The 26362-nt window shown below is 37.6% G+C and overlaps 1 protein-coding gene across 8 annotated transcripts in view; it reads right to left on the reverse strand.

The window, feature by feature from the left end:
- KIZ (kizuna centrosomal protein) overlaps positions 1 to 26362 on the reverse strand; it is a 131852-nt gene that overhangs the window by 84300 nt on the left and 21190 nt on the right. For 5 of the 8 annotated variants that reach the window (XR_005377470.1, XM_038571428.1, XM_038571425.1 and 2 more), the window contains 3 exons: positions 23255 to 23347; positions 1514 to 2159; positions 816 to 1140 (listed from right to left, as the gene is read on the reverse strand). Coding sequence is in view for 7 of the 8 variants with exons in the window: in XM_038571428.1 (XP_038427356.1) it covers positions 816 to 1140; positions 1514 to 2159; positions 23255 to 23347 (1064 nt within the window). In the remaining variant the exon portion in view is untranslated. Of the gene's footprint in view, positions 1 to 815; positions 1141 to 1513; positions 2160 to 23254; positions 23348 to 23754; positions 23815 to 26362 lie in introns of all 8 variants that reach the window. The other 3 variants (XM_038571431.1, XM_038571426.1, XM_038571427.1) reach the window with 3 other exon arrangements.

Here is a 26362-nt window from a genome sequence, read left to right on the forward strand (position 1 = left end):
AGCCACCAAGGTGCCCCTATGAGTTGGATATTTTAAGTGCTCAGAATATATAATACTGATGTTGTTCCTATTTAACATTGAAGATTCCAGGGTCCTCACATTTATATTCAGAAAACGAAAGCTGACTTAGAAATACACTTGGCAGGGCAGCCCCAGTGGCGCAGCAGTTTAGCACCGCCTGCAGCCCAGGGCGTGATCCTGGAGACCGGGGAATCGAGTCCCACGTCAGGCTCCCTGCATGGGGCCTGCTTCTCCCTCTGCCTGTGTCTCTGCCCTCCCCCCCAGCCCCCTCTCTCTCGCTCTGTGTCTCTCATTAATAAATAAAAAATAAAATCTTTAAAAAAATAAAAAAAAGAAATACACTTGGCAGAACTCAAACTCTTATTTAACCATAAGATACCATGACAAGGAATAGAAGGATTAAGCAAATTAATTAGATACAAAGTTCTTAGCCTCTAAAGCTGAACTCCTAGTTAAGTTTAACTATTTGTCACCTTCTTTGTTACCACAACTTCAAAATGATTTATTTTCTACAAGGCTGGAGGGCAGGGTGTGGGGGGAAATAACTCACGAATTAACCAAGGATCGATTGGATATAATTGTAAACTGCCAATCACCATGATTCAGACTTTAAAAGCTATTTCATTAAACAAAACAAAAGAAAGAAAATTAGACCTTGTCTAAAAGACTGTTCATGACACTTAAGGAACTTACTCATCTATGGCTAAGGGTTCAATAATACATTCCCAGTGGAATGGTCTCTAAAAATGTCTATAATTAAAAACAGAACAATAAAAAAAAATTGAATGGCTTACTTTCTTGTTGGTGAGTTAGTGGAGGATTCTTTTTTTGAATCAGGAGAGCTTAGGGTTTGCAAAATACAATTATGTTTTTCGGTGGACAGGGCATCTCTTTCTTGCTCAGAGTGGATTAATTTTAAGGCCTCTATTCCATCTTCTCCCTCGATCTTGTCACTTGGATTTGGCTGTGGTTCTGGACTCTTGAAAATGAGATCATCTTCACTTACAGAGACTGTGAGGTCACTGCTGCTGCTGCTGCTGCTCAAACTTTCCTCTTCCTGCTCTTCCTGCATTTTTCTGAAGGGTTTCTGTGACTCTGGGTCCCCGGGAGGAACATGATCTGTAAAAGCAGATATGAATAGATTACTGATCACTAATTTCAGGGAGAGGTGAACATGTTCTGCTTCGAGGGCAGAATTAGCTAAAGAAAGATGTGTAGAAACAACTCACAACTAATTATAGTATGTGAAAAATCACTACAAGTATATTTTAAAATATCACAGTGGGTTTTAAAATCAGCATATTAGCTTGTAAAATATTTCCATGCCTATATTCAAGAATTCATTAGAATGGAATTTACTGGCCAACGTCACTGGCTTGTTTTTCTAACAGAGATAAAATTAGAGTGTATGTCGTTCTGACAGGAGACTGCTACGACCCCCAAAACTAAACCCCAATAAAAATCAGCAAACAATCTCAGCCTCTCACCCCACCTGAGCAACCTTCCCAAGCCGAACCCTTCTCTTGAGAACACTCATTTTCAGACGCGCAGCATTCCGAGGCTGATATGGGAGCACCTGGCAGTCCGGCTCTTTCTTCCTTGACTTCAATATGTTCCCGTGTCAGTATTTCTCCCTCTGATCCCTCTGATCTGTTGGAACTGTCACACTTTACATCAGTAGTTCTGTTCTCTGGACTTAATCTTGCCAGCAACAGGGAATGGAGTTGGGCAGACTTTTTGCCTTCAGATAAACTACTCTCGCCGTGATGTGTGTTGCTTCCTATCTGCGAGCAGTGAGTTTGTTCCTCCTCAGACAATGCGCTGCCTGTGACTGGCATTTTCTCACCAATCTGAAGAGATGTCTTGCCATCTATTTTGTCAGACTTCTTTAAGCGCTGTGTGTCACTGTGAATTTGTCCTACACAGCTGTCTGTCACGTCACCACTCCGGGCTGGCTGTCGGTGTGAATGTGGGTCAGGAATTGAAACACTCTTTGTGGGCTGGGGAGATTTCTGCTCTGCACGGAAACCTCTGATGCTCAACATGGCTGACATTTGGCGGCCCATAAAGATTGTTGCTGGGTGATACAGTCCTCTTGACGCGGCTGTCCCCAAGTTAATTCCTACCTGCCTTGCAACCTGCGACACCAAAAGAGACATGAGTTAAATGTATTATGGATAAATGAGTAGGTTGTTTAGGTTGTGCTCAGATGAAGTGAAGAAAAGGAAGCGTGACCACCAAAATGAATACTGACCTCGCTTTATAAAGCTCATGGCTTCCACAAAATAAGTCAGAAAAACAATGCAGTCCATACTATTTATTTATTTAAGATTTATTTATTCATGAGAGACACAGAGAGAGAGAGAGAGAGAGGCAGAGACACAGGCAGATGGAGAAGCAGGCTCCTAGCAGGGAGCCTCACGTGGGACTCGTTCCTGGGACCCTGGGATCACGGCCTGAGCCGAAGACAGATGCTCAACCGTTGAGCCACCCAAGTGCTGGGTCCATACTATTTAATTTGAATAACAATACTGGTTCACAAAATATTGCCCAGCAACTATGGAATTGGTATTTTTCAAAAACAGGTGCACATCGCCCAACTATGTGAAAGTACTTAATGCCACTGAATGGTACACTTACACATGGCTAAAATGGTAAATTTTATGTTAAGTATATTTTACAATTAAAAAAAAAGCTAGAATTTCTAACCACTTTTCACAGAGAAGCTTGGATTTCATAGAGCTAGGGAGATATTAGACAAAAAGAAAGAAAGAGTGGGAGGAAGAAAGGGAAAGATGCATAAAAAGGACTAGAGGAGGTTTCAAAACTCTATTTCTAGTATTATGCACAATATTAAAAAAACTTCAAATAATCACATTCAGGATTACATTAAAATATACCCTATTTGTGCAAAATAATCCTAATTGCCAGTCAAACTGCAAATAACAACAGCAGTTTTTCCTGAACATCTTCAAGTAATCTTGAAACACATATAAAGCAATTGAAATTTACTGTCATGTTCTATGTAACTGATGAATTACTGAACTCTACATCTGAAACTAATGATATACGATATGTTAACTGATTTTTTCTTTAAGATTTCATTTATTTATTTGACACAGAGAGAAAGAGAGAGGGAAAGAGAGCGAGAGCATGCGTGTGCACACAAGCAGGAGGAACAGCAGAGGGAAAGGAAGAAGCAGACTCCCCGTTGAGCAGGGAGCCTGACGTAGGGCTGGATCCTAGGACCCTGGGATCATGGCCTGAGCTGAAGGCAGATGCTTCACCGACTGAGCCACCCAGGCACTCCTATATTAACTAATTGAATTTAAATAATAAGAAAAAAATAAGAATAAACTTACTGTCATATCTATGGGGAAAATGAGTATTGTCTCTTCATTGAAAAGAGAGGGGGATGGAAAAAAAGAGAGGTGAGGGGCTGAGCGGAGCAACAGAAGCAACTGGTTCAGTGGCTTGATCACGGACACATAATGGTAAGTAGAACTGGAAGTAACAATAATGAAACCTTGAAGCTAAGTGATTTTCTCCTAAAGGGACCAAAGCATTTCTATATACAGAGCCCTACAGAATAGATGGGGAGATGTATTCACATCTCTCTTCCATGGATGGGAAAATATGAGGCCCAAATTTTAAGAAAGAAAACATTACACACTCAGCTGAAATCAGAATCCAGGTCTTGCTTCTCTTCAAATATACTGTCCCTCCCTGAAACCATAAAACTTCTAGAAAACATGGGCAGTAATCTCTCTGACATGAGTCTTAGCGACAGTTTTCTAAATATGTCTGCCTCCGTGGGCAAGTAAACAAAAGCAAAAGTAAAGTATTTGGATACACCAAAATAAGCTTTTGTACAGTGAAGGAAATCATCAGTAGAACAAAAAGGCAACCTACTGAATGAGTGAAGATATTTGCAAATGATACATCTGATAAGGGGTTAATATTCAAAATATATAAAGAACTTCTAAAACTCAACACCAAAAACCTAAATAATCTGATTAAAAATGGGCAGAGGACCTGAATAGACATTTTTCCAAAGAAAACATACACATGGACAACAGACACATGAAAAGATGCTCAACATCATTAATAATTGGGGAAAATGCAAATCAAAACCACAATGAGCTATCATCCCACAGTCAGAATGGCTAGAATAAAAAAGACAAGAAATAAAAAGTGTTGGTGAACATGGAAAGAAAAAGGAACACTTGTGCACTCTTGGTGGGAATGTAAATTGGTGCAGCTGCTGTGGAAAATAGTATGTTATTTCCTCAAAAATTTAAAAATAGAAATACCATATGATCCAGTAATTCCACTAATGGGTACTGACCCAAAGAAAACAAAAACACTAATTCAAAAAGATATATGCACCCCTATGTTTATTACACCATTATTTATAACAGCCAAGATATGGAAGCAACCTAAGTGTCTTCTGATAGATAAATGCATAAAGAAGATGTAGTGTGTATGGATAAATGGATAAAGAAGATGTAGTGTGTGTGTATGCATGTATATATGTGTACACACATGAGCACACACCCTATAGAATATTACTCAGCCATAAAAGAATTAGATCTTGCCATTTGCAACATCATTGATAGAGCCTAGAGGACATTATGCTAAGTGAAATAAGGCAGAGAAAGACAAATACCACATGATTTCACTTATATGTGGAATATAAGAAACAAACGTAACAATAAGCAAATTTTTGTTAAAAAAAAAAAAAAGCAGAAACAGACATATAAATACAGAGAAAAAACTGATGGTTGTCAGCGGGAAAAGAGGGGAGAGAGAGGTAAAATGGGTGAAGGGGAGTCAGAGGTATAGGCTTCCAGTTATACAATGGGTAAGTCCTGGGGATGAAAGGTTCAGCATAGGGAATATAGTCAATGATACTGTAATAGCACTGTATGGTGACAGACAGTAGCTATACTTGTGGCTATGAGCATAGCATAATGTATAGAGGTGTTGAATCACTATGTTGTACACCTGAAACTAATGTAACATTTTGTGTCAACAATACTTCAATTAAAAAAATGAAAAAAAAAAACAAGAAATAAATAGCATTAATAAGGGTAACTACATTGGTAAACATAAAAGATAGCATAAATACATTTTTATAACTTTTTTCTCCCATATGATTTAAAAGCCAAGTACATCAAGCAATAATTATAAATATATGTGGATGAGCAGCATGTAAGATATAAAGACATACTTTATACTACAACTACACCACAAAGGAGTGGGAAAGGAATGGAGTATACAGGAGACAAATTTTGGCATGCTATTAAAGTTAGTATTAGTCTAAAATAGATTATTTTAAGCTAAAATATTAATTATAATACCAGGAAACCCACAGTAACAGACATGACAAGGAATTAAAATAGCACACTAGAAAATATATGTTTAATGCAAAAGAAGGCAGTGTGAAGGATTAAAAGAACAAAAAAGATATATAGAAAACAAAGTACAAAATGGCAGAATCAAATTCTACCTTTTTATTTGAGATAGAAAGGGAGAGGGGGGGGATCCCTGGGTGGCGCAGCGGTTTGGCGCCTGCCTTTGGCCCAGGGCGCAATCCCGGAGACCCGGGATCGAATCCCACATCGGGCTCCTGGTGCATGGAGCCTGCTTCTCCCTCTGCCTGTGTCTCTGCCTCTCTCTCTCTGTGACTATCATAAAAAATTGAAAAAAAAAAAAAAGAAAGGGAGAGGGGGAAAAGTGGGGGGAGGGACAGAGGGAGGGAGGGAGGGAGAGAGAGAGAGAAAGAGAGAGAGAGAATCTCATGTAGACTCTCCACTGAGCACAGAGCCCAATGTGGAGCTCAATTTCAGGATCCTGAGATCATGACCTGAACTGAAATTAGAAGTTGGATGCTTAACCAGGCACCCCTAAATCTTAACTTTTTAGTAATCACATTAAATTTAAATGGATTAAACACTACAATTAAAGTCAGAGATTGGCAGAGTGAATTTTTAAAAAGCCATTATCCAACAAAATGCTTTCTAAAGTGACTCATTTTAGATTCAAAGACACAAATAGGTTGAAAGAACAAGAAAGGAAAATGAAAAAATATACTATGCAGATAGTAACCAAAAGAAAGCTGAAGTGGCTATACTAATATCAGACAAAATAGAAGATCTAGATAAGTAGGCAGAAGATCAATAAGGAAATAGAAGACTTGAACAACTATACACCAACTAGACCTAACAGACATATACAGAAGTATCTACCCACCACCAGCAGAATCCATATTCTGAAGTGCACATGGAAAGATCCATATTTTAGGCAATAAATCAAGTCTTAATACATTTAAAGGAGTTGAAAGTATGTTCTCTGATGACAATGAAATAAAATTAGAAGTCAAAAAAAGAAGGAAATTTGGTAAATTCACAAATATGTGAAAATTACTCCTAAATAATGGGTCAAAAAAGAAATTACAGGAAAAGAGTTTGAGATAAATGAAAAGGAAAATACAATATACTAAAACCTATAAGAAGCAGCACTTAGAGAGAAATTAATAACTGTAAAAGCCATATTGAAAAAGAAGAAAGAACTCAAATCAACAGCCTAACCTTCCATGTTAAGAAATTTTAAAAAGAAGGGGCACCTGGGTGGCTCAGTCAGTTGAGCATCCAACTCCTAATTTTGGCTCGGGTAATGATCTCAGGGTCAGGGAATCAAGCTATGCACTGGGCTCCACACTCAAAACGGGCTGCTTGAGATTCTCTCTCTGCCTCTCCCTCTGCACCCCTCCTCATGTGCGCACACCTGTGGGCATGTGCTCTCTTTCTCAAATAATAGATAAGATCTTAGAAGAAAAGAAATTTTAAAAAGAAGAGCCAATTAAACCCAAAGTGAGCATAAAGAAGGAAATAATAAAGATCAGAGCAGAATTAGAGAAAAGCAATAGTGACAATCAACAAAACCAAAAGCTGATTATTTGAAAAGATCAACAGATTGGCATACCTCTAGCTAGATTAAGGAAAAAAAGAAGAATTTAAGTCATCAAAATCAGAAATCAAAAGGGAGCACTTTGTGACCAACCTTACAGATATAAAAGATTATAACAGAATACTACAAATAATTATATGCCAACAAATTAGACAACCTAGACAAATTGGACAAATTCTCGACAAAAAATTGGACAACCTAGACAAATTGGACAAAAAAGACACACACTACTAAAACTGACTCAAGAAGAAAGAAAAAATCTGAATAGACTTGTAGCAAGAAATTCAATTAGTAATCAAAAAATTTCCCACAGAGAAAAGTCCAGGACCAGGCTTCACTGGTTAATTTTACCAGAAATCTATAGGGTTAACACCAACCCTTCATAAACTCTTCCAAAAATAGGCAAGGAAGAAATACATCTCCACTCATTCTACAAGGCCAGTCCCTAAGATCAAAACCAAAGATGTCCTTAAAAAAGAAAACTACAAGCTAATATTTCTTATGAATATAGATGTGAAAATTCTCAGCAAAATACTAGTAAACTGAATTCAGGAACACATAAAAAGAATTATATATACCATGACTATGTAGGATTTATGCCATGAATACAAATTTGATTCAACATGAAAATCAAGTAATGTAATACATTATGCCAATAAAGGGGGGAAGAAAAAACAAAAGATTATCTCCATAGACATATAAAAAGCATTTGTCAAAATCCAACACATGTTCATGATAAAAAGCAACAAACAAACTAGGAATAAAAGGGAACTTCCACAACTTGATAAAGTGCATCTATGGAAATCACATAGGTAACATAGTCAATGGTGAAAGACTAAAAAGCTTACTCCCTAAGATCAGGATTAACACAAGAATGTCTGCTTTTACCACTTCTACTTAATAAGGCACGCAATTCTAGCCAGGATAGTATGGCAAGAAAAAGAAATGGAAGGCATCAAGACTTCGAAGGAAGAAGTAAACTATCTCTATTGACAAATGACATCATCTCATATAAAAAAAAACCTCAGGAATCACAAGAAACAATTAGAAGTAATAAGTTCAGCAAGGATGTAGGATACAAGAGCAATATGCAAATAGTAATAATTATTTCTATACACTAGCAATAAACAACTGAAACAAATCAGAAAACAATTCTATACACGATAGCATAAAAACATAGAAGAATAAGTTTAAAAAGAAGTACAAGACTTGTATACCAAAATCTGGCACTGGCATGGCATTCTTACAGAAATTGGCCAGCTGATGCTAAATTCATATGGAAATATGAGGAACCCAGAATAACCAAAACAATTTTCCAAAAAAAAGAAAAGAGCAAACTTGGAGACCTAATATTTCTGACTTTCAAAACTTATTACAAAACTAGGGTAATTGTAGACTGTACTGGCATGAGGATATACATAAAGATCAATGGAACAGAATTCAGAGTCCAGAACTATCCATGCACCTTGAAAAGTAGTTTTGAAAGTTCAGTGGCTCAGTGGTTGAGCATCTGCCTTTGGCTCAGGTCGTGATCAGGTCCTTGGATCAAGTCCTGCATCAGGCTCCTTGCAGGGAGCCTGCTTCTCCCTCTGCCTGTGTCTCTGTCTCTCTGTGTCTCTCATGTATAAATAAATTTTAAAAACCGTAAAAAAAAGAATATTCAAGTCTGAAAAGCAGCTTTTGATGTTGAGAGAGTTGCTATGAGGACTGTGTATGTTCCAAGCCAGTCCTCTCCTAAATCAATCAATCAATCAATCAATCAATCGAGCAAACACGAAGTGGGGGGAGGAAAGACTATGACTAGGTCTCCCGGGAGGTTTTCTTTTTCAGGTCTGTCTATGCTGAGCCTCTGACAATTTGTCAATTACAGTTCAGGTTTCTCTATCCCGGAACTGTTTATTCTAATAATCTGTGATTCTCTGTATTCACTGTTGGGTCTCTCCAATTTTAGAGACAGCCAATTGCTCTGTAACCTCACTTCTCTGAGAGATCTAAGAAGAATTGCTGATTTTTTTGCTTATTCAGCTTTTTACTTGTTAGGAAGATGTTGTGACTTCCAAGCTTCTTAAATGTTGGTCTGGAAACCAGATTACATCATAATTTCGGCAGCTGGATATTATCTTATTCTATAAATGTACCATAATTTATTTAACCAGTCTTGTTTTGATAGACCTTGATGGACTTTTGTTTCCCACCATCTACCATTCTAAACCATGCTACAATGATTATTATTGGAGTTTATGCCTCTCTGTACATGCAAGTACATTAACAAGACAGCTTTCTAGAACTGAAACTGCTGTATCAAGACTAACTTATAATATATTGCCATTTCATCATCCAAAGAGGCAATTATGTCATTATTAAGAATTTTCCATTGTACCATATGGTTTAAATAGCAAAATTATAATCAACATCTTGATTCACTGATATAAATATTTGTGACTTCTATTTCTTTTATATTTTCTGTTCCTTTTGTAATTGAGAAACTGATATAAGAACAAAGTCACATTTTAAAACAGGTGTAAATCACCTATTATCATGGTACTAATTTAACAACTACTTTCATTTTTCCTGTGCTCAAAAACCCCCCAGTTTTAAAAATATATGCCTTCAAGTGATGAGCTACTGTAGAGAACTTCAGCTGGCCATATGCTGAGGTCATTTAGTGAAAATTTGAGGCAAATCAATGATCAGACTTGTGAGTTTGAGAGGACTTTGATTTTTCACTTTCAAGGCCCATTTAGGGAGTGTTAATGAACCAATACTAGAGTGATTACTAACTCAGTACAAGGAGTACACACCTCCCTCTTCATTGGTCTGCTAAAGGCCAGAACATAAAGGAGTGGGCATGTTTTAGAGATGAGAAAGCCGCCTAAGGAGAGCCACAAGAAGTGTCCCTGATTGCTTCTTAGTAAGAGGCAAAAGACTCCAAGTCCATTCCCACTGAACAAAGAACCCCAAGAGCTAAGAAATGGAGAGAAACAACAGTATCTAAATAGTAACCCGCACAGTCAACAAAAGTAGGATGTAATCATGATTTAACTTACAGTTAATGCTTACTAGAACCACAGTAAGTGAAAAACAGCAACAATTCAAGATGGCACTGTTAACAAAGGGTACTTCCAAAAAGCAGGAGAAATTACAAATCTCTATGACAGCAATGGTTATAAAGTGCCAATTTTGCCAAGCATTCTAGACCTTTTAGAATATGGAATTATGCATCCCCAACAAACTCTACTAATATCCTAATTACTGATATACTAATTAATGAGAACATTAAATTCTAGTGACTTATAATAAATAGGTATTATGAAAAGGTGGCTCTTAATTATGCATAGAATCAAAATCTATGAATTTGTGCATTTGTTCACCTACAGGACTGAAAGAGACAATTTGCATTTGAGGATCTGTTGAGACCCAATAGGAAATTTTTGCTGCTGTATTTCTAGTTGTTTTGGGGGAGGAGTTTTTGATATAATTGAAAATGTTGAAATCAACATTGCTGGAATCATGACAAAAACTCCCCTAATATCTTTTTTTTTTTAAAGATTTTATTTATTCATGAGAGACACACACACACACACACACAGAGAGAGAGAGAGAGAGAGAGAGGCAGAGACACAGGCAGAGGGAGAAGCAGGCTCCATGTAAACCGCTGAGCCACCCCTAGTGTCTTTTAACTAGATTTATCAATTGTTCACATTTTGCTCATTTATCATTCTCTCTCCTTCTACATATATGTGAATCTTTATATATACACATACATACACACACACAATTTTTTCCTGAACTATTTGAGGGTAAATTGGAGATACCTGGCCCTTCTCCCCCAAACATTTCAGTATGTATTTCCCAAGCACAAGGACATTGTCCTTCATGAGTAGACAGAGTTCAATGATTAAAATCAGGAAATTTAACTCATAAAATGCTATTTTCTATCCCACAATCCACATTCAAATTTTGACACTTGGCCTAACAATGTCCTTTATATAGCTAACTTTTCTCCAGGGGTTCAGGATCCAAGTCATATCTCTTGAGTGTCCTTTAATCTGGGACAGCTCCTCAGTCTTTGTCATTCTTGACCTTGACATTGTTTAAGAATATAGGCTGGCTACTTTGCAGACTCTCTCAATGTGTATTTGGCTGATGTCTCACCGTGTTTACATTTAGGTTATGCATTTTTGTCAGGAAGACCACAGAAATGTGTTTCTAGTTTTTCAGCAACAGGACTATTACTCTGATAAAGCAAGTTCACTGGGTTGGAAATTAACCCCCAATCTTCCCACTATCAAGCAGAATAATTAAAAATATTCCCTTAAAAATTTGACATCTGGGAGTACCTGGATGGCTCAGTTGGTTAAGTTTCAGCTCAGGTCAGTGCAGAGTCTGCTTGAGATTCTCTTTCTCTCTCCTTCTATCCCTCCCCGTGCTCATGCTCTTTCTCTCTCTCTCTCTCTCTCTCTCAAATAAATAAATCTAAAAGAAAATTGACCTCTTAAAAGAAAAACCCAAAATTAAAAAAAAAAACATGACTGACAAAAATGCAATGCCATTTTAAACCCATTATATTAAATTTTAGAAATTAAAATTATTATACCCAATTCTGGATTGGGTCCTGGAACAGAAAAAGGACATTGATGGATAAACTAAAAAATATGAATGAAGACCAGAGTCTAGTTAATAGTAATATACCGAAGTTGGTTTTTTAGATTTGACAAATGTGGCGTTGTAATGTAGGTTGTTGACAACTGTGTAAACTGGGTGAGTGATCCAAGAAAACTGTACTGTCTCTGCAGGTTTTCTGCAAATCTAAAATTACTCTAGAATAAAACGTTTACTTGAAAAATAACTCCTGGGAAGAGGGGTCCTGGGGACACGGCAGATATCGTTTAAGGGTAAAAACTTGCAATGAGTAGTAAATAAGTCCTAGAGACCTAATGCACAGCATGGTGAATATAGACAACAATATTATAATCATCAAACTTGCTAAGAGACTAGAAGTTGATTATCCTAACCACTGAAAGGAAATGGTAATTACATGTGATAGAGGTGTTAATTACCACTACAATGGCAATCATATTACAATATATAAATGTATTGAATTAACCTGTTAGATACTATAAATTTATACAATATTATATGTCAAATATATCTCAATAAAAAATAAACAACAGTAACAATAAAAAAAATCCCTAGTACTGATGAAGGTTCGGTGAAATAGAAGCTCCTGTTATTGATAGCAAAATAAACAGGCAAAATCCTCTGATAACATACAGGAAAGAATCCAGCATGAATAGTCCTAAATATCCTTATTGCCTTTGATTCTATACTTTTACAGGGAAACATCCTAAGGAAGTAAGCCTAACAGGGGAATAAAAACTATGTGGGAAACAAGTTCATTTGCAGCATTATTTACAATCATGAAAAGTTAGAAGCCAGCTGCATAAAATGGGGCAAGATTATGAAGTCACAAAAATGAAGCAAATGCAGACTATGGTGGAACAAGAGAAATGCTTAGATATGACAAGTGAAAAAAATCCAAAATTATATATTTAGTATACTTATACCTACCTACGTAAAGATAAACCTAACATAGGAAAAAGAAATTAACCAAAATGTGTTTGTATAGAATTTTGCCAAGAAAATGAACATTGCTTTGCTCAACTGTTCCATTTTCCAACTTAACAAATCTAACTTGATGTAAACCGTTAAAAATAATTTTATCGAGCTATAATTCACATGCCATAAAATTCATCCTTTTAAAGTATAACAATTCAGGGGTTTCCATATAGTCAGGGGTTTCCATATAGTCACAAGTGTGCAGCCATTACCACAATCAACTTTAGAACATTTCATCGCCCACAAAAGAAACCCTGTACCCTTCAGCAATCACTTCCCATCCTCCCTGACCAGCCCCTAGCCCTGGGCAACCACTTATCTACTACACCATTTTACATTCCTACCAGCAATTATGTAAACTTTTATAACAACAACAACAACAACAAAAAAAAATGTAAAGAAACGTATAAGAATTAACTGCTGCTCGCTATTAGGCAATGTTACATACATTTGAACTGGCTCAACATTTGCAAAGTAAAATAGTGGCTCCAGTAAAATACAAGCTGGGCTTCATCAGGTTGGCAGCTTTCCCATTTGCTAAGATCAGGCAGTGAGACAGGTGACTTTTCTTTTTTAAAATAGTCTGTCATTTTGTTTGCTTAGCAACAGGAAATAGGGTCTTTAATCTTAAAATTCTGACATTGTTATATGTCTCACAAGCAGTTTCTAAGCCAGGGAAGCTGAAGAGAATGCCGTGTTTCACATTATTGTTGACACTGGAATAATATTAGGAATTGAAAAGTTTTTGAGAGATAGACGTTATTGCCAAAAGAAGGGGTGTGTATCAGTATTTAAGGATCTGACATAATGATCAATGTTTCTCCGCCTTCCTATTACTTTCTGTAGTTCAGTGCTTGAGGTAAATCTCTAACCCAGGATTTCAGTTCAGTTCTTCCTTTTCCCCTGATACAGTTATCCATCTGTAGTTTCTTTAAAAATTTTAGGAGATGCAGAAAGTGATAGCAAAGCAAATGAATATGACTGGAAATACTCATGAGTAAACAGAAGGTAAGTTTTAAAACCAGAACTTCATTGTGAAATGGGAAAGGGCATACATAGGGAGAGATCAACAACTTTAGAATTACTGTAATGATGAAAAAAATAAAATAAGATAAAAACAGAGAGGGAGGCAAACCATAAGAGACTCTTCACTATAGGAATCAGAGGGCTGCTGGAGGGGAGGTATGGAGGGGGATGAGGTAACTGGATGATGGGCATTAAGGAGGGCACGTGATGGAATGAGCACTGGGTGTTATATGCAGCTGGTGAATCACTACATTCTACCCCTGAAACTACTAATACACTACATGTTAACTAAATTGAATTTTAATAAAAATATTTTAAATGAATTATGGTAATGATGACTTAGTTAATAACTACTAACTACAGTAGTCAAAGCAGGTATCTTAACCATTATTGTACTTTGAAAATTATTTATGCTATACTTCACATTTTGCAAAATCCTGAGAAAATCTTAGTTTTTCTTACTACGTTATTTTTTTCACAGACAAGGGAAGTGAGAAGTATCAAGATGAATTCAGAATGGAAACAGAGCTATCAGACCAAATTTCCAGCTTTCACACAGTACAATGATAACTTTTAGTTTCTATATAAGCAAGTCCTTAAATTAAATAGAGATTAAAAAAATATTTTAGTAAAAATTTATATATAGGGGTGCCAGGTGGCTCAGCTGGCTAAGTATCTGCCTTCGGCTCAGGTCATGATCCTGGAGTCCTGGGATCAAGTCCCACATCAGGCTCCCTGCTCAGCTCTGCTTCTCCCTCAACCATTGTTCCTGCTTATGTGCTCTCTCTTGCTCACTCTCTCAAATAAATAAACAAAATCTTTTTTGTAAAAAAATTTACATATAGCAATCCTGAAGAAATTCTTTTACTTTACCATGTGTTATCAGCTGAATTGTATCCCCTCCCCGAATTCTTATGTTGAAGTCCTAATTCCCAGTGTGATTATCAGAAGATAGGGCCTGTAAGTTAAGGGTGATTAAGGTTAAATGAGTTCCTAAGAGGAGGAGACACCAGAGATCTCTCTCCATGCAAATGTACAAAGAAAAGGCCCTATGAGACACAGAGAAAGGGCAGCTATCGGCAACCCAAAGGGAGAGAGGCCCTACCAGAAATCAATTCAGCTGGCACTCTTATCTTGGACTTTCAGCTTCTAGAATTGTGAGAAAATAAATTTCTGTTATTTAAGCCCCAGTCTGTGGTATTTTGTTATGGCCACTTGAACTAACACATCATGCCAATGCTTAACACTTCTTTCACTTTGCCAGTGATAGATTACAGACACAATCAAATTTTCACAACTGAGGACACAAAGAGCTATCTCTGGTCATTAAATCCAATAGGCATTGGAACTGTCTTTATTTTAGAATGGATCCATTAAATTTAGGCTTCAAAGATATGTTCTGAAAATAATTTTGTTGGATAAATCATTATAACATTAACCAATTATGAGCAGTTACCACCTGGTGGCTTTATGTCCCATTTCTTTAATTCTTGGGTAATCTCTCCATCCCCAGAGCTGGTGTCTCTACCGTCCTAGACGAAAGGCAAGAAGCCAGCACAAAAGAATGGCTACCCTAGTGGAGACCAAAGATAGAGATGATGGGGACAGGGGTGAGTGAAAGTGGTGGCAGGATCAGGACACCTGTTAAGTACTTACCAGGAGTCAAGGAGATTTATATTCATTACCTTTCTTAATCCTCAAAACAACCATTACTATTTCCCTGCTCTTGTGGGACTTAGCAAGAATTGAACAATTTGCTTTTGACCACAGAATTCAAACCTGCACATGAGAATCCAATGCCCATCTCTTATGCTACAATACTCAAAATGAAATCAGTGAGACTCGAACTGTGTTACTGAATTTTTTGAAAAACAAATACAAAATCTCTAAAAATAAATTGAAATCTACAACTAATTTCTTACTAATTCAACCAGTACAAAATCAGACCTACTAAAACAGACTCTAAATGGAACTTCTACCTAATAAATAAAGTTGAGTCTATGTAGGGTAAATGGGAAAAGTAGGATAAAAGCATATAGAAACTTCAATAGAAATTTAGTATTCCTCAATTTTACCAATCAGTGATTTTCAAAAAATAAACACACACGCCCCAGCACCATCCTTCCCCCGGATACCCTCAGGCCTACGCAATTGCCTTGATTAAAACAGTAGAAAGTCATGGTTTTCAAGAAGAGAAGCTTAACAAGTGTCTGAGAATATCGAGGCAACAGCCCTTTCTTAATTTGCCATGTATATGCTCCGTGGTTCCCTCACAGGGTGGCTCAGGATATAACTATCTCCTGAGCAAGGTCCTTCTTCCTAAAATGCTCATCCCTTCCTCAAACCTTACTTTTTTTTCTGTATTTTTTTCCCCTATATTAACATTATTAAGCTAACTAGAGCTTCTATTTTTTGGTAACTAATTAATTAGAGAGAGAGAAAGAGCAAGTATGAGCACCGGGAGGGACAGAGGGAGAGGGAGAGAGAGAAACTCAAGCCAACTCGCTGCTGAGCATGGAGCCTGCCCTGGGACCCATGAGATCATGACCTGAGCCGAAATTACTAGTCAGGCACATAACCAACCAACTGAGCCACTCAGGTGTCCCTGGAACTTCTATTCTTTGAGGACAGATTACCAAAAGTTGGATCGCTGGCACAAAGCATATGTATATAGCCAATCCCCTGCATAGTCAAAAAATCTGTGTAAAACTTCTGACTCCCTCAAAACCTAACTACTAATAGTCTCCTATTGACCGGAAGCATAAATAGTCGATTAACGCATATTTCTGTATATGTGTTATATACTGTATTCTTACAACAATGCAAGCCAGAGAAAAGAAAAACATAAAATACATTTATAGTACTGTACATAAATTTATTTTTAAAAATCTGTGTATAAGTGGACCCATACAGTTCAAACCCATGTTGTTCAAGGGTTAACTCTATATTTACTTGTGATGATTATTGCCAGATTCCTTTCCAAAATAGTTCTAGCACTAATACTTTTTTTTTCAGACTACATGAAAATGAGTTTTTTCCCTAATAATATAGTATTTTATAGAATATGAGCATATCAAGTTTGGAAAATCTTCTAAAGAATAAGAAATCAATATTTGTTCTCCTGTGGAGACTTCTGTAATCCCTTGTACTATCAAAGGGAGAAAAGAAACAGTGTTTTCCATAAAACGTATCTTCCTCTTGCTAAATCAACTTGTTTCCGTTTCTTCTTTTCCTTCCCTTTTTCACTCTTCCCTATCACTCCACTAGAAGATGTGTGCATATATATATATATATATATATATATGCACGAATGTGATTTTCTCACTTGCAAAGGCTTTTGACACATAACACTCTTGTCACATAATTCCTCCAGAGACAGCAAAGGAATGATAGTTGTGTAGCCAATTGTCTCCACAAAAGAAAAGTTTAGAAATATGGTTATTTTCATTCTTGACTGTAAGGAGGAGGCTAAGTCCCTTCCAGAGAGGCTTCCTTCCACTATTCTCCTAAGTGAAACCTTTCTTCCAGTAACCGAGAAGCAAGTTGATGTATTTCTTGATTAAGTCTCTGCCATTGACCAGGTATACATCTGGAGAAATGGCTTTCAGCCTCCATCTCCTAATATGAAAAATGGGTATCAAAATAAATCTTACTTTGTAAAGCTGTTGTAAGGAGTGTGTGTGTGTGTACTTTTATATATATTTATAAATGTATTATATAAAGTCCTTAGAACAGTACCCAAAACAGAGTAAAACCAATGTTAAGTGTTAGCTGTTAATCTGACCCATATCACCCACTTGGGAGGCACCCTCAAAGGAAGCAGGACATGGAGAGTTCAAACTTCATCTGCCCTTGAGATCCAGTGGAATGGAGCACACACCCCGCTCAAAGAAAACAGCTATCCCCTCTTCCTCACTGCGGGCTGGCAGGCTGCTACGGCTCACCAGGTGGAGCAGTGGATAAGCTCTAGACCTACGGGTAGAAGCTCATGGTCCAGTGAACCTGGAGAAAAGAGCATTTTCTAGCCTCTCCTGAAAGAAGATCTGCATATCTGGTTTTAGTGCCAGGACTTGAAAAACTAGTTGTGTAATTCAGTTGAATTTTTACTTGTTTTGTGACTAGAAACACATAAAAATAAAAAAGCAATTAAGATAAAAGAGGTCCAGCTGAACACCTCTGGATTTGTCATTGACCTAAGTCAAAAAAAATTCACAAGTCTGAGGATGGCAGAGGTGAGGGTGAGTCAACATCCCGAACAAGGTACAACATCCCAGTATTAGAAACCTGGGCAACTGCCCAGGCCCCCGCTTTAGAGAGATTCTTGTACTCTTTATAACTGGGCAGTGGTTCAATGAGACTGTTGGTGAATGAAGCACTGTGGGACAGTAAGGATAGGAAACCAGGGCTTATACAGGTAACTTTAATAACTCAACCACTTTACCCTCTCCCCCACACTGCTCTTTCCAGTAGCAGGTATGACAGGGCTAGACCCATATCCACGGGAACCTCACCATCCCAGTACTGCCCACAGTGTCCTCCTGGCCTGGGAGCTTCCCTCACTGCTGTGCAGCAGCCTGGAGTGGAGCCAGGTACAACAACCAGACAATGACAGGAGCTAAGGAATAAGCCCCTCCCTCTCCTGCCCCTCCTCTGGGTTCGAGGACACTGAGGTGTGTGCTACACAGTCTTCCGAGGATCCCCGATGGAACTGAGATCCAGGTGTTCCCAGTGGTAGCCTACTTGGGTCATACACTACTGGTTGTATCGCTCTCCTCTCTCCTCTATCTGAGCTTCCTGGGACCACCTCTCAGATAAACCACTTACACTCCAATCTTGTCTCAGGTTCTACTTCCATGGGATTCCAATCTATTTCCTCTTTAAATATGGATACTTCAGGAGAGTCTTATGACCCCTTTTCCCTTGCCATGATGTTTTTATTTCAATTGTGCGTCCCCTCCATATCACTGGTCACTTTAGCCCTTGGAGATGAGCCCAGGCCCTACAATGGCCTGCCTTGGTCAGGCTGCTCCTGGGAGCTGCAGTCTGTCCTCTGGGAGTGAAACCCTTCCCATCATGAAACACTGGGGTGTCTTCCTTGTCTGGTGCCTCCCAGACACAACATCAGGGCTGCTCCCAACCACAACTCTACCACCTCTCCTGTCAGGGCTCCACCATGGCACCAGGTGCGCATCTGTCTTTTCGCTTAGAAGTTCTTCAGTATGGCTTTCAGGTATTTCTTCTGCCCCACCAAGCCTACTCAAGCAGATGCTCCTTCTATTAGAAACATGAGCAGTTCAGAGATAGGCACTCTGCTTTCCTTGGCTCATCTGACATAGCTGGAATACTGAAACCATTTCACTCTCTCCCAAGGTTGGGGACAAATGCAACATCTAAATGGGTAATTGAAATATTTTGCATGATGTGGCCAGGCTGTTTTTATTGGATCAGGAATTTCTCCTGACTTATAAAGAACATTTCACCCATACCACCCTAAGTGGCAGGGAAGCAAGATGGCTAACAGCACAGACACCAAAGTAAAAATGGTTTGGATTTGAGTTTTGGCTCTGCTTCCCTGTGTAGTTTTGGGCAAGTTAATCAACCCCTCTGAGCCCTGCCATGAAATGAGGATAACAACAGCATTTACTTCCAGGATTGTTGAATATATTAGATGAGTTGATGAATATAAAGTGCTTAATGTAGCACCTGGCACAGAGTAAGTGTGCAATTATCATTAGCCATTGTTACTATTCGTATCAGAAGTGGAAGTATCAACCTGCATAACCATTCTCCATGTAACCCTTGCAGGAAGGTTTATAACAGCAAAGTGAACTCCCCAGTTAGCCTTTAGTCCTATGACCTCCAGCCAAGCCTAGCACCGTATAATCCAGCTGTAAACTCTCTAGTTTATTTTTTTTTTAAACTCTCTAGTTTAGTTCTACTTTTAGTAGAATATGTTTCACAGTACAACAGTTCAAAGAAACTTCACAATCTCTACCCCCAAATTTATACTCTCATTCACAAATATCATCTGCATCTCTTTTGGGTACATAGCATTTGATGTGCTTTTATGTATATTCTTTAGTCATTGCTCATATGAAAAATTGAGCACTAGAACATACCTAAAGACTAACAGAATTAGAGTTTACTCCCAAGACAAAAAATGCAATATATAATAGAGGGAAAGTATGATTAAATTATAGTAAAACTTGTGAGGATTCGAGGGCGGGGGGCTCCAACTTTGTCTTTTTGCTATCTATTAACCAAAAAACAAAAGTCTACTAAGTAATAGTGGAAACAAACTTGGAGTAGACCAATTATTTATTCTTGTAAAAGAACACATGACTCTGAAGAGTAGCCATTGGATGTATGAAAGCTCTGGATGTCCTATTATGAAACCAAACTAGAGTTTTACATTGAGAAGATGGACAACTACTACCTCATGACTTTTCTTAGTAGATATCCAAGTTCCTGCTATGGTTAAAAAGTACACAACCAATTAAAAGACCTATCTTTTGGGATGCCTGGGTGGCTCAGCAGTTGGGCGTCTGCCTTCCGCCCAGGGCATGATCCTGGAGACCTGGGATTGAGGGTCTCTTAGCCCTTGGAGATGAGCCCAGGCCCTACAATGGCCTGCCTTGGTCAGGCTGCTCCTGGGAGCTGCAGTCTGTCCTCTGGGAGTGAAACCCTTCCCATCATGAAACACTGGGGTGTCTTCCTTGTCTGGTGTCTCCCAGACACAACATCAGGGCTGCTCCCAACCACAACTCTACCACCTCTCCTGTCAGGGCTCCACCATGGCACCAGGTGCGCATCTGTCTTTTCACCTCTCTGCATGGAGCCTGCTTCTCTCTCTGTCTCTCTCATGAATGGATGAATAAAATCTTAAAAAAAAAAAAAAAAGACATCCTACCTTTTACAATTCAGAAGTATCACTAATTGGATAAACCCTTTCCCCCTCCTTAGTGTTTTCCACTTCAATGGTAACCCCCAATTTAGGCTCTTAATTCTTCCTGTCTGAACCAACTTTGATTTCTTCAGTTCTATCAACTCCTTCCCCCAGTTCATCCTGCACAGCACTACCAGCCTCATCTTCCTGCAGCTGCACACCTGTGATGTCACTGCTCTGTCCACAAGCCCTGCCTTCACCTGCCCCAACACACATGGACACACACACATGTATTCATAGATACATGCACACATGGGTTCCAGGAGGAAATCTCAATTCTTCACCTGGTACTAAGAAGTTCTATGATGTAACTTTCCAAACTCATTGTCTACCACTTCCCTATAAGAATATCAGACTTTAACCAGGCTGAATAACTACTCACTAGGCTTTCTTGCTTCTGCTCCTTTACTCATAACATCTCTGAACCTTAGAATGTCTACTATATTCCCCTGACTGCATATTCCCCCTTCCCATTCCTGCATGCTAGTTCAAATGCCACCTCCTCCACCAAGCCTTGGGATACTCATGTCAGTGGAAGCACATCTTTTTTCTTCATGTAGCACATGCCTACCCCACGTAACCAGCATTTATCACATACTACCCTGGGCCTCAGAAAGGGCATCTCCTTGAAGGCAAACACTGGAATTCATAGTAGGACCTACTGTGGCTTCTCACGCAAATCAGTTGCTCAGAACATATTTATTGACTTCAACGGTGACACTATACTGTGCTTCAGGCCAGTCCCTGAAGACTCACATCTCTGGGAACAGAGACTAATACATTTGACTGTCTAAAGAAGAGATGTGTGGATTTCCACTGGGAAAAAAACATTAACTCATATGCTAAGAAATTGTTCTAGAATTGGCATATAATAAGGATTAACCAATTCATCATTTTACTGAAATGTATTTACCTTTTAATTGATGGAAAATCAATAGGAAATTGAAAATGACAAGATGTAAATTTCTCAAAATGTTACCTAATTGATTCTTACACACAGTCTATAATCAAAGCTTTTAAGGAGATGACACTTCTCAGCATAAAGTGAAATACTTCTCTTCTAATTATTATATGTAACATCTTTAAGGGTTTGTAAGCTATATGTCTCTTGCCCTAATTTTCAACGTAACTTAAAAGGAGACTACATAACTGTATGTAAGGTAAGGAATCAGTAGTGCAAATAGAAAAAAAAGAAGTCTCCCATTTTACCTAAGTACCATTGACACTGCCGTACTAAAAATGCATTTATCAGGAATGGCATAGAAAGAACAAACTGGTTTATAGATTAAAAACGTCAATTATTTTGTGACCCAATGTCAAACAGAAACACTGCCTGAATGGTTTAGGAGTCTATCACATCACACCACATTTGGCATACATCTAATGGTACAGAAATCATTTATCATTAAAGGCCTTTTTTATATAGGTCAAGGTTGCTGGGCCTTGGTGTTTTGTATCTTACAGTTTAAAGAATGCTCTAAATTCTGTTTTTTAACTTTTTAATCTTTGGGAAGGAAAACTAAAACTTCCTATAAACTCAGCTTAATGCCTGCTAATGCATGGAAAAAAGGAAAACTAAAACCTTCCTCCTACTATAAAAACAAAATAGTGTGGCCTCTGTTTCTTTTCTGATAAGAGTCTTAAATACCAAACAGTTAACTGCATAATAACATTTACTGGCAGCCAGGCAGCCTGCTTAGCAGATATATAAAGCAGGTAAAAGGAGAAAAAGTTAATTTCTTGGCTGAATGATTCCATCGGTAGCTATAGGGCAAACCTGAAAGTCTTTTAGTAAAGTAGCAGTTGGTTCTTCTATCAATCTGTAGCACACATACTCTTCCAAGGAAAGCATTAAATATGAAAATCATATCCCGTTATCATCTGTTTCCAGCTTTCAGTCCAGTAAGCTTTTCTTAATGAATGCTGCAGCCTAAGGAACGAGCACGCTGTTGGCTTCTCTGAATAATGGAGTGATGCTACCATTTTTGCTTATTACAATATCGACTGGCTGAGGGGGTTTCACACATAGTCACAAGTGACTACTCTTGCCAGCATGCTCCAAGTTATTACAAGATGTTTTTAGACATTTCATCTAAAAGAGCTTTACTGCTTTTAGTGGAGAAAACATCTATGGTCTTGAACAGAATCATTTATATGGAGATAGGCTGCAGGATTAGTAGCCTGCATTACGGCAGATACATAGCAGAATTTATTTAAGTATTCCCTGCCAGTCTTTTTGTCTGTTGCTTAGATATGCAATCTTTTCTTTCCACTTCCTCCGTGAAAGGTTAAAATGTACAAAATTATATATACAAAGAAAAGAAGCAAAAGGCCACATTTTGTTTACCTTTTGCTTAAAACATTTCTGGAACTAAGGGGGGGAAAAAGCAGCTATAAAGCATCATTTAGCCAAACATAATTTCACCTGCTAACGACACTAAGGTTTTCTTGGGAATTTGTCTCTTTTAAGCCTGCCGTGATGGCCTTTCAGCACATTTAATTGAATTAAACATTAAAGTAATACTCTGTAAGGAAAAGTCTTTAAATAATACTTATAGGTTAATCAAAAAGATCTTTGTAATAAGATGATTTTATTTAAAACACTAAGGTAAAAGAGGAATGTTCCAGAAGTCCTCTGTCAACAGTAGGTATATTATTTTAATGTATTACCTTTCCTCTGTCTTTATCCTTCTGTTCACCTCTTGCTTCTGGACTCTCTTTTGACAGTAGCTGCATCTTCTTCATTTGAGCCACATATTCGTTCTAAATATAAACAAAGTTTCGATTTTGTGGTGGCTCTTATGATAACCAGCTATATTTTTCAGTTATTAGAGCATGAAAAGAACACTGAAGTAGAAAGTAAAAGCTGATATTGTCAAGAAATTCAACTTATCTTAGAAAAGAGATGATTTCACAAATAAAATGTCAAAAACTGAGTTCTATAAGATGCCACATGCTTTTAAATAAGATTTGATGGATTCTCACCATCTTTCATCAACATAGGGAATAAAACCTTGTTATATCAAACTCTGAGGAAAATACAGTTACTTTAGTATGAAAACAACACATTAAACAGTGTTTACCCTGAAAATTTTTTGTCCTAAAGGAAAAGAAATCAATCCTACTGACTTTATATCTGTATGGTATCTACATTAGTATCATGGTCCTACCAGTCACAGCAACAGAGTATATTATTTGCCAGATCCTCGACTTGAAATGAATTCCATTTTCTATGAATAAAAACATATAGTAGACATCAGTGCTCAACACCATAGGAATGAAGTTTGCTCTGGCACTAATAACTACATAAAGATGTCTGCTTCATTATTGTACTATAATTGATGAAAGTGATTCCATCATAAAATGACTTTTTTTTTTAAAGCAAGGCATAAAAAGTGCTTTGATTCAGTGTTATTAATTAAAGCCTTAAGAAATTCACCGATGGTGGTCCATCACAGATAAGTATTAGAACATTTTCTAAGTTAGGTTGTGATGCACTGCAATTAGAAAGACACCTATGAGATAACCAAATTAGAAAACCGTTTCCTTAGTTCTCAGTCTGAACATGTAATTGGCCTGAGATTTGAGATACAAAAAAAAAAAAAAAAAAAAAAAGTCAGTTCTAATGAGAATTGACTTATTTCCCTCAAAATATTTTAAAGGATATTATAGTTGCTCCATTTTTATTAACAATTAAGCAGGGAATTTTTTCTCTATCAAAATGCTATTAACATGATAGATGACAGTAATGATCTAAAGAGATTCCTGATTAAGCAATAATTTTATAAGGCTAGTATACACGATAAACTAAGAAAAGATAAGGAAAGAGGGCAATTAAGTTAATACAATTTATATCTTTCTGTTCTATATCTACTTCTTTGGACTCAGAGACATTTACTTTTTAACCCCAAGAGCTTTCAAAAGGCATACTTTATAGATTCTAAGGGAAAGCATCCTTAAAAATGGGAGTGAATTATAAAATAAAATAAAAACACTGAGCTTTATTAAATAATTATAGGTTATACAAAAATCCTCCATTCCTGTGGCTACAAATATTTTCATATATTCTTTGAGATCAGTTATGAACATGCAACAGGCATGTTGTACCTGATTTCCTCATTATGGGATCATTTCAGAGCCATATCTTCCAAAGACAGAGTACTTTCTCATGTAATATGTGAGTTTTATTTAATTCATTTTGCTGTAGCAAAAACTGATAACTGCATTACGGCTTTATAAAGAACAGTAAGGACCGTCTCTTCATGAGTCCAATTTAGATTGTTCTCAATGCATCCAAATAATTTACTGAATTGTAGGTACTTTTCTAAATTAGTGATGCAAATAAAAACCGAACAATGTATTTGAAATCCAAAGTTGCTATGATAAATTAATAATTGATACAAACTATAACTTTGTATCCCCTAGGACCACGCGTTTTCCACCTACAAATGCCTTGCTCTTTAACTTTTATTTATACATAGGACACTTGGTTACTATCTATCAAATCCACCTTCTGAACACTGGAGAGCAGGGATTTCCAGCCCCCATCTCCTATTCTATCTGCATATAAACAAAGGGTTGTACTAGGTTTAAAAGTTTTTGGAAAACTGTATAGATGAGTCTTACCAAAACTTCCACAGCTAACAATGTCTGATGAAATAGCAGAGCACACATCTGCTTTTCCCATCAGTCTTTCATGTTTTATTCCCCATTTCTTCTCTGATCAGGTCCCATTATACCTCTACAATACATGAGGGCTTATACTGCATCGTTCTGTCTGGTGATGACAGGTTCCTGCTCTCTTCTTGCCATGTGGTCTAGATATCTGTCAGATTTGCTACTTTAGGGGGGCAAAGTTCTCATGTCCTGTCAGCGCCTGCCAGTCCATAGCCTCTCTAAGGACAGTTCCCTCTTCTCCCAACTCCCCTAGGGAAATCTGTTTTAATAAACCTAAGAACATGGAATCAACCCATCAGGTAACTCGTTCCGTCAGTTACCATTTTGCTTCACAGCACTGGACTGGATGCTGCCCACCTACATGTAGAGGGACCTTTCTATTCATTTCCTTACTGTGTGCAAACCATTTTATCTTATCTCAACTGATGAAATCTGTTAATGATGATTTGGGGTCATGGGAAAAGGAGATGGAGGTCCTGCCAGGTCTTTCAGGTCCCTGGGATTTCTCTCTATGCACATGACACATTTCATTTTCCATTCTTTCCTTCTTTTCTTCTATACCCCCACTTACATTCCTTCAATTTCCCCGTATCACATTATCACTTTGGCTGAAGATGCCACCACTACCTTCTATTTAAACAGGCTTCCTTTTTTTCAGTGGTCCTTAGGATTATATAAACATTCTCGGTTACAGAACTGAACAGACATTTAAAATCAACTGGCCCAGCCTCCTCATGTACCCAACTCTTTGGGTATAAAGAGTTACATAAACTGTCTGATTTGACCCTGAGAACTACAGTTCACAATCTTTTGTTTTCTCTTCTATCTTTTTTCCAGTATATGCGTTTCCTCTTAAATTCTGAGTTTCTACAAAAAGGTATAGAGGAATACTTACTTATATTCACCTAATGCATATTAACAAGTAATACATTCTGGTTCATAAAAAATAGGATAAGCTACAGACTGTCTTCCAGAAGCCTAAAGGTCATGCCCTGTCACAATGCTCAGTAGGGATCAAATGAGAGCTCAAAGATTTGTTCTCTTCAAATTTTATCCCCAATAGGCACATTTCATCTAAGAACTGAATTTTTAACAAGAATT

This window comes from Canis lupus, chromosome 24, assembly GCF_011100685.1.
Source record: "Canis lupus familiaris isolate Mischka breed German Shepherd chromosome 24, alternate assembly UU_Cfam_GSD_1.0, whole genome shotgun sequence".
Taxonomy (NCBI): Eukaryota; Metazoa; Chordata; class Mammalia; order Carnivora; family Canidae; genus Canis; species Canis lupus.